Here is a 10,000-nt window from a genome sequence, read left to right as displayed (position 1 = left end):
ATCCGAATTGTGGCGCCTCAACTGGCTTCCGTGTCGGTGGCACGTATAATGCACCATCTGAATCGTGGCCGAAGCCAGTGCCGCCTCGACTGGCTTCCGTGCAGGTGGCACGTAAAATACACCAATCCGACCGTGGCCAATGCCAGCCTTGCCTGGCACCAGTGCAGGTGGCACGTAAAAAGCACCCACTACACTCACAGAGTGGTTGGCATTAGGAAGGACATCCAGCTGTAGAAACATTGCCAGGTAAGACCGGAGCCTGGTGCCTCCTTCTGGCTTCCCAGATCCCCGGTCGAACCGTCCAACCCATGCTAGCATGGAGAATGGACGTTAAACGATGATGATGATGATGATGCCATTCAGAAAGTTCAAAAAGTCCCAGGTTGCCCATGACTGTTCTATGCAATCCTTAAACTGCCAGAAATAGTACCCAAATCTTACTCAGGAGGGATGGTTATAGCAAAATTATAAGTCTGCTTGTTCAGAGCTTACCTCAATGTTAAATAGCAATGGTGATGAATCAACAAGCAGGACATACAGTGGTTGCTCAAAGTGCTGGAATGAGAAACCAAATTTTCACCAAATCATACCATCTTTCAAAAAAGAACCCTGGGATGTAGTCCTTGATGTACTATACCTTAAAATAGGATGCTTAGAATGCCTTTGATCATAAATCTGTCCAATCTGGCCTTACCTAGATCTAAACTGCATTCATACAAACAAAGGACAGTTTTAACAAGATGCTTAAAGTAAATAACTGAAATTTAAGATTATTTACATTTGACTGATATTTGTCCTCATCTTGTTTGTTGTTAATACAACGTTTCGGCTGATATACCTTCCAGCCTTCATCAGGTGTCTTGGGGAAATTTTGAATCTGTGTTCTCATTCCTAAGGTATTTTTCGATGTTGTTATTATTATTATTATTATTATTGAGTGAGAGAGAGCAGTACATGCCACCAAAGTGACACTGGGGTAAAATATACGAAGCCCAGTATACCCATCATGACTACCCATCTGATAAGGGTACACTAGGCACATGCATCACAACCATATGTGTGTGACATGGTTATCTCATATCAAGATAAACAGCACATGACCTTGCAGGTGGGGTACAGTTAGAATTTTGTTCTGGTCGAGTAGCCCATCCCGCTCAAAAAGGTCCCTGAATAAGGGTTGTTTAAGGATGTTGAATGAAACACTCATGTTTCCAGAGGTGAATTATTCAAACCCCAAAGAATCCCTCTCAACACATGGCCATGATGCTCCCCCACTACTTCTGCTCGTGATCAGAGATGCACATATCGTCAGCCACTAAGGGATATGCTCAACTGGTTAACATCAAACAACTGACAAGCAAATCTGTGGTATTGAGCAGAATATTTGCTGTAGCCCATCTTTTATACCAAGACAAAACAATGTACATGATAACACTATTATTATTATTATTATTATTATTCAGGTCACTACTTGGAATCAAACTTAACCACTACACCATATGCCCAAAATTAAGATTCTTTTATCAAGCATTATTGTCCTTAACTACTCCACAACAGAAATCATTCATTCATTCAACATTTATTTTTCCTAGCTAGCACAGCTTGGACAGGAATTGATTTTGAGGCAAGATTTTACAGCCAGATGCTCTTCCCTTACTTGCTTTTTTTTAAGTATGGATTTTTTTTCTTCTGGAGATCTTCAAAATTAATGAGCAGCTGGTCATAATGTCAATAAGGAACGTTAACATCATCACTATTTTGCTGAATGCTTTTGTTACTGTATTTCTGCTGAAATTGCCTTTGTGCTGGGTAGGGATGCTAGCCTCCCCTGTTTGGAAATATAAGGACACAGATCGTGTGTCATATAACCAGCTGGAGACTACGTCTCCTGGGGTTAAACAACAGTAGCATTTGCCCCAAACAGAACTGTTACATTAGGCTGGCAATTAATCATTACTTTATATTGCTTTTGTTTCAATTAATTTCCAAAGCATGAAAGTAAAAAAAAAACTGGTGTCTGGAATAAATTACCATATTTGACGGCATATAGGACGCACTTTTTTCCCAAAAAATTGGGCTCAAAAAATCGCCCTGCGTCTAATATGCTAACGCCTTAATGATATTTTCAGTACTCATGCATCATTATTTTATTGCTAGTATTATTATTATTATTATTATTACCAGTATTATTACTTTAAAATACGAATTATCGTAAAAATCAAAGCAATATATGCTTAAATACACTTAAAACTTTTTTTCCTGAATTTGACCTACTGAAATGAGGGTGCGTCTAATATGCCAGTGCGTCTAATATGCCGTCAAATATGGTAACATAGAATTTTGATGGAAGATTATAATTGAGATCACTTTAAAGCAGTAAGTTTGTATCATAGAACCAGAGGTGATCTCAGGCGGTTTGATATCAAGAGTCAAACTGTCACAGATGAAAGATCAACAGTTATTTGCTACATATGATAGACTTCCTATAGTTCCTGCCTACCAAATTCACTCACAAAATAGTGGTTGGTCTAGAACTATTTATTCATGGTGCTACACTGTGTGAAGCCTTACACCATGTCTCTCTAAATCAAACTTCTTAACTACACAACCAGGCTTGTGAAATTCATACATTTCTAGAAATATTGTTTAGCTCCATCTGAATCCTTGCAGGAGTGGCTATGTGGTAAGTAGCTTGCTAACCAACCACATGGCTCCGGGTTCAGTCCCACTGCGTGGCACCTTGGGCAAGTGTCTTCTGCTATAGCCCCGGGCCGACCAATGCCTTGTGAGTGGATTTGGTAGATGGAAATTGAAAGAAGCCTGTCGTATATATGTATATATATAAGTGTGTGTGTATATGTTTGTGTGTCTGTGATTGTCCCCCTAGCATTGCTTGACAACCGATGCTGGTGTGTTTACGTTCCCGTCACTTAGCAGTTCGGCAAAAGAGACGATAGAATAAATACTGGGCTTACAAAGAATAAGTCCTGGGGTCAATTTGCTCGACTTAAGGCGGTGCTCCAGCATGGCCACAGTCAAATGACTGAAACAAGTAAAAGAGATAACCTTTTGATAGTGTTTAATTCCACCTCAAATGAACTAACAAACAACTTAAATTCATTTGCATGTAATGGAAATCAACAAAATTAGACATGATCTCTTTTCTTGGCCATTTTGCAAAAATGTTTGGATTCCATGCTTTTAGTTTCTGAAAAGTAGGAAAATGTGTACAATTTCCTCTCTGAAGATGGCATTCCTACAACTGCATGTATAAATACGCATATGTATATGTATGTGTGTATGTGCTTATAAACCATGTCATGATAGTTATAAAAGTTTAGAATTCATGTTATAGTTCATACATTACTGTATAATTTAGGGAGTTTTTTTTTTATTTTAAATATTTTGAATGAACTTTATTAATTCCATGACATTTGCTACCCTCTGGTATAAACACCGTGTTTTCCCCACCCTTAAGGTGGGGAAAACAGGGTGTTTATACCAGAGGATACCTTTATTAAAAATTTCTATGAGAAAATGTTTTTCTAATCTTTATATATAAAAGTCAAGTTGTGTGTCTGTCTCCTACGATTTAGATTCCTAACTACTCCCACATTTTGCGGTGCAGTTTAACCAAAACCGGGTATCTTATAGTCATGATACATATCGAGCCCTTCTGGTATTAGCGCGCGTCTATGATGAGTCTACAATTTAAAAAAAAATTTACCATCATTTTTTTCCATTTTAATGCATTTTTTCGCTATTATATAAGGGAAGTAACTCTCTAAAAATGTCTACGATGAGTCAACGATTTAAAAAAAATTTACCATCATTTTTTTCCCATTTATAATGCATTTTTTTGCTATTTTTTGGCTATAACTCTCTAAAAATGTCTACGATGAGTCAACGATTTAAAAAAAATTTACCATCATTTTTTTCCCATTTATAATGCATTTTTTTGCTATTTTTTGGCTATAACTCTCTAAAAATGCTTTGTAGTTATTTCCCTTACAAACCCGAGCAACGCCGGGCGATACTGCTAGTAGACCATAAAAGCTTTAAAGGGGACCATAGATTTATATTCAGCTCCATTGTCCTTTACTTATGGAAGAACCAAATTAAATGTTTGCTAAGATATTAGAGCTAATCTGCTTCATAGAATCCATCTCACTCCAATATTTCATTATTAACTCTTTAACATTCATATTTGTCCGTCAAATGCAATGCTTATGTATTCACATAATTTTTTTAATGAATCCAGATATTATTATTCAAATTGCAATTAAGAAGACCTTTGCTCTTAAGCAATGGATTAATTGAGGATGGAGCCAAAAGACTAAGGGATGCTAGTGAAAAGGCATTTAAAAGTGAATTAAACCTTCATCATGCATTATCTCATAACTTTGAGATTTTTCAATGTTGAGATTTGTTTATTTTTAAAATGAAATTGTAGGGTAAGTGTGAGAGGTCAGATCTGGCCAGTTTGAGCATAAAACAAGTAGAATATTTGGGCAGGATGTAGCCAGTGTAAATGCTAGAGGGTTAAAGAAGATTAACCAATTATCCCAACACTTGTTTATACAGTTTCTAGTTTCCTACACTTCATCATCATCATCATCATCGTTCAACGTCCGTTCTCCATGCTAGCATGGGTTGGACGGTTCGACCGGGGATCTGGGAAGCCAGGAGGCTGCACCAGGCTCCGGTCTTATCTGGCAATGTTTCTACAGCTGGATGCCCTTCCTAACACCAACCACTCCATGAGTGTAGTGGGTGCTTTTTACATGCCACCTGCACAGGTGCCAGGCGAGGCTGGCATCGGCCATGGTCGGATTGGTGCATTTTACGTACCACCTGCACGGAAGCCAGTCGAGGTGGCACTGGCATCGGCCACGATTCGGATGGTGCCTTTTACGTTCCACCGACACGGAAGCCAGGCGAGGCGATGCTGGCATTGGCCACGATTCGGATAGTGCTTTTTACGTATCTCCAGTCCAGGGGTCCTGGCATCTGCCGGGTGCCAGTCATAGGATTGGTTCAATTTTGATTTCGATTTCAATTTACACTTGTAAACTGCATTTTCTCAAAAAGCTTAAACACTAGTTGGTGGATTGGTTATTTTTCTTTGTAGAAGTAAATTAGCCAAATGAATATGGTTCTGGACTGGTGGCTTATAGACTCTGAGTAAACATTCTGTAAAATCCATTGTATTATTGGATACATGCATAATTCTATAAGCTTTTGCTCATCTACCTGATCATCTAGAACAATCTCTGCCATCAAGGTCCTCTACACAGATACGTCTTCAACCATCTTAACCCCTGACGGAGAAACATCATCTTTCTCAATCAAAGCCGGAATACTGCAGGGAGACACACTCGCCCCATTTCTTTTCATCATTGTCGTTGACTATGTACTACGTGTGTCAGTTGATACCATCTCTGGCAAAGGCTTTGAAATAAAACCAAGAAGAAGTTCCAGACACCCAGCTGAATACTTGACAGACACTGACTTTGCTGACGACATCGCTCTTATCAGTGATTCTCTCTCCAATGCCCAGTCTCTTTTACAATCTCTCGAACTAGCCTCAAATTGTGTAGGTCTTTACATCAATGAGGCCAAAACTGAATACATAAACAAGTGCCTGTCCAACAGTGATTGCATCATCCATACTCTCAACAATGCGCCCTTAAATATGGTTTCTGATTACAAATATCTTGGGTCATACATATCATCATCTGGAAAAGATTTTCTAACTAGAAAGGGTATGGCCTGATCAGCCTGTAATGATATGCATAAGATCTGGTCATCAAATCTAAGTAGAGACTTCAAACTTGAAATCTTCAAAGCCACAGTCGAACCAATTCTACTATATGGCTCAGAAACCTGGACGTTATCAAAGAAGCTTGAGAGGCGGTTGGATGGAACTTACACTCGCCTCCTTATGAGAGCTCAAAATCTCTCGTGGAAGCACCTTCCAACCAAAATGCAAATATATGGGAAACTACCACCTGTGTCATCTCTTGTGAAAGGTAGGAGAGTCCAGTTTGCTGGACATTGTTGTAGAGCTGAAAACGAGGCAATTTCTACTCTTCTCTTCTGGAAGCCATCTACTCGCAATATCAGAGGGCGCACACTCTCCTACCCTGATGTAATCTCCAGGGATACAAGCATCCAGCGACAGGACCTCCGTAATGCCATGATGGACCGTGAAGTCTGGTGTAGCATGGGAAATTCCATTGTCTCGACCACGGTCGAACAATGATGATGATGAGAACAATGATTCTCGTTGACCCCCATAGCCATTCGATGTTTAAAAACTAGTTTTACAGATACCCCTTTCAAAATTCACTTTTTGCTTTTCACACATGAAGTTCTGTAGGTTGAACTACTCTTTCTTGCAATATATACATCTGAAACAAAATTTTTTCCTTGGACCTTTAATATACTACTGTGGATCCCCAATTTACTGTTTTGCTTGCAGGCCCCCCACCCATTCAGCACAGCTTGTGCAGCAGTTTTGGCTAGGCACAGCATTCCCCAGGTCTGACAGCCACCGTATTGCCAAGATCTCGTCTCTTGCGACTTTTTCCTCTTTCCAAAAATCAAATCCCGTTTTAAAAGAAGAAGATTTCAGGATTTGAGGAAATCAAAGTGAATGTGATAAGGCAGCTGCTGATTATTCCAGAAGACAAGTTCCAGGAGTGCTTTCATCATTGGAAACTGCGCTGGATTAAGTGTGTGGCTTCAGAAAGGGACTACTTTGAAGGAGATTAAATGCCAAATTAGTATGTGTTGTAGTTTTGTTTTTTGTAGCACCAGTCTGGATACTTATTGATTAGATCTCATACATATATAGACGGAGTGGCTGGGTGGTAAGTAGCTTGCTTACCAACATGGTTCTGGGTTCATTCCCACTGCGTGGTGCCTTGGGCAAGTGTCTTCTACTATAGCTTTATAGCCTCAGGCTGACCAAAGCCTTGTGAGTGGATTTGGTAGACGGAAACTGACAGAAGCTCGTCGTGTATATGCGTATATATATATATATATATATATATATATATATGTATATGTTTGTGTGTGTCTGTGTTTGTCCCTACCCCCATCGCTTGACAACTGGTGTTGGTGTGTTTACATCCTTGTAACTTAGTGGTTTGGCATAAGAGACCAATAGAATAAATACTAGGCTTACAAAGAATAAGTCCTGGGGTCGATTTATTTGACTAAAGGTGGTGCTCCAGCATGGCTACAGTCAAATGACTGAAACAAGTAAAAGAATAAAAGAATAAAGAATATATGTGTCATTTATGACTTTATACACTTCTTATCATTTTCACTTGTATTGTGCTATATATTGTATATGTTTTGTAGAAGGGGACATTAAGGAACTTTTTTACAAGCACTGCTGGATTACTTGACTCCATATATTGTCACACACACACAAACACACACACAGATTTGACAGGCTTCTTTCTGTTTCTGTTTACCGAATCCACTCATAATACTTTGGTTGACCTGGAACTGTAGTTGAAGACATACCCAAGGTGCCATGCATTAGAACTGAACCCAAGATCATATGTTTGGAAAGCGAGTTTCTTAACCACAGATCCCTGATGCCTACAGTATAAACCAGAATCAATAGCTGGACCTCAAGATATGAGTGAGATATTTACGGTATTGCATAAGTTATTGTTGTTAGGCCCGAGATCAGTTCTTATCAAGTAAGTCTGTCATGAAAGATATTCCAATCATAACTGTCTTTTCACTGATAGTGAATTCAAGGATCAACCCATTGATTAATGTGTCCAAGAGGGTAAAGTGCAATTTGAGGGTAATTTGGCTATTATTTCTAGTACACATGCTCCATCGTTGGCTTTATAAATATGTGGGGTGAAGTTGTGAGTGTTAAGTATCTTGACAGAGGGACACGGTACTGTGACAGCAGCAACTTGATACAAACTATTGTGCTTTCAGTCAGTTGACTGTCACTAATTCTTCTAGAATAATCCAAACACAGTTATTGATAGAATCTTTCTAATTTCCGTTTTTTCTTTTATTTTGCAGCCAACTGAAATGTGTACCTGTGTTCCTGGTGCTACTGGGACTCACCAGTCAAGTAATAACTTCTGCTCTCGCTTTATAAAGCACCAATGTTCTGAATATTTGGATGGTAAAACTGTAATTGTTACTGGAGCAAATACAGGACTTGGAAAACAGACTGCTTTAGAGTGTGCAAAAAGGAATGCCAGGGTGATTATGGCTTGTAGAAATCTAGAAAAGGCTGAAGCAGCCGCAAAAGAAATACGTGATGCTACAAAAGATTCTGGTAAAAATGAGGTTGTCGTACGTGAATTAGATCTGTCTTCATTCGAGTCTGTCCGTAAATTTTGTGCAAGGATAAATGAGGAGGAACCACATTTAGATATTTTAGTCAATAATGCTGGAGTTTATCGTTGTCCTTCATTATATACAGAAGATGGATTCGAAACACATTTTCAAGTGAACCACTTGGGACATTTTCTATTAACAACATTGCTTCTGGATTTGCTAAAAAAGTCTGCTCCATCAAGAATTGTAGTACTGTCCAGTTTCATGTACAAAGACGCTCGGATAAACTTTGATGATATTAACTGGAGGGACAGTTATAATGGCACTGAAGCTTACAAATCTAGCAAACTTGCAAATCTCTGGTTTTGTCGTGAATTATCCAAGAGATTAGAAGGCAGTGGGGTTAATGTCTATTGTGTTAATCCAGGAATTGTTCTCACAGATATTATGCGTCACACAGTGCCACAATTTTTAAGATATTTTGATTGCATTTCCAGATTATTTTTGAAAACTCCTGCACAAGGAGCACAGACAACTTTGTATTGTATTCTGTCTGAAAAGTTACAAAATGAATCTGGTTACTACTATTCAAATTGCAGCCAAGAAGACCTTAATAGCAATGGACTAAATGAGGATGGAGCGAAAAGACTATGGGAAGTTAGTGAAAAAGCTGTTAAAAGGGAATAAAACAGTGAAATTCTGGAACACTGTGTGGAGTAAATATAAGCTCCTATTGAGCCAAGTCAACAAGAGAGACAGAGACTGGCAGAAACAAAGAAAATGCCCTTTGTATTTCAATACTATGCAAATATTCTTTTAAAAAACTGTTCTTTTAATTTTTCTAAAATTTAATTGTTTTCCATATTTACAGTTGAAAAAGTCTCAATGACTGAACCGGTATATATATATATATATATATATATATATATAAATTAAATTAGAGATAAAACCATTATTAGGCAAATTAAACAGTGAAAAACATAAACCAAAACATAGAAATAAAATTAATTAATATAATATACAAAATATATAAAATATAAAATTCAAAATTTAAATTATTTAAATTTAAAGTTAAAAATTTTAAATTATTAATTTATATTTATAAATTTATATATAAATATATATATATATATATATCTATTTTTTTTATTCTATTTATTTTATTTATTTATATGTATATAAATTAGAGAAGAACCACCTTTTATCAATTCAACAATGAAATAACAATGGTATAATTAAATTATACCATATAGAAAAAAAACATTAAATATATGATAAAACATATACCAATAATTAAGTAAAATACAAAATAGTAAATAAAAAGTATATAATTTACCAATTATATACTTTAATTTATATACATATATTATATATTTTGAAATTTGATTTAGTATTATTAAATTGAATTTTTCCTTGTAAGTTTGGAAAAATATTCCCTAATATTATATATATACATACATACATACATGAGTGAGCGGACAAACAAAAGAAGGGCACTCAGCACATTTATTTGTTTATTTGGAGTAACATGTATAGATCAAAACGGTTTGATTCAAATTCATTGGTACTCAAAGTTTCAAGCATGATGTTAATCTTCATCCAGTGGAAATTTGAATTCAGTAAATGAGTAAAAGAGTATATATATATATATATATGATAGTCATAGAAACCA

At 37.0% G+C, this 10,000-nt stretch overlaps 1 protein-coding gene across 2 annotated transcripts in view; it reads left to right on the top strand.

Moving 5' to 3' along the window:
* LOC115211011 (retinol dehydrogenase 14-like) overlaps positions 1-10,000 on the top strand; it is a 28,163-nt gene that overhangs the window by 13,952 nt on the left and 4,211 nt on the right. Inside the window, exon 2 of one of the 2 annotated variants that reach the window (XR_004998926.1) lies at positions 8,065-9,093. Coding sequence is in view for 1 of the 2 variants with exons in the window: in XM_036502576.1 (XP_036358469.1) it covers positions 8,074-9,015 (942 nt within the window). In the remaining variant the exon portion in view is untranslated. Of the gene's footprint in view, positions 1-8,064; positions 9,177-10,000 lie in introns of those variants that run through there. The other variant, XM_036502576.1, reaches the window with a different exon arrangement.

This window comes from Octopus sinensis, linkage group LG4 (assembly GCF_006345805.1).
Source record: "Octopus sinensis linkage group LG4, ASM634580v1, whole genome shotgun sequence".
Taxonomy (NCBI): domain Eukaryota; kingdom Metazoa; phylum Mollusca; class Cephalopoda; order Octopoda; family Octopodidae; genus Octopus; species Octopus sinensis.
The sequence above is the reverse complement of the archived record's forward strand: the minus strand, read 5'-3'. Positions and strand labels throughout refer to the sequence as shown.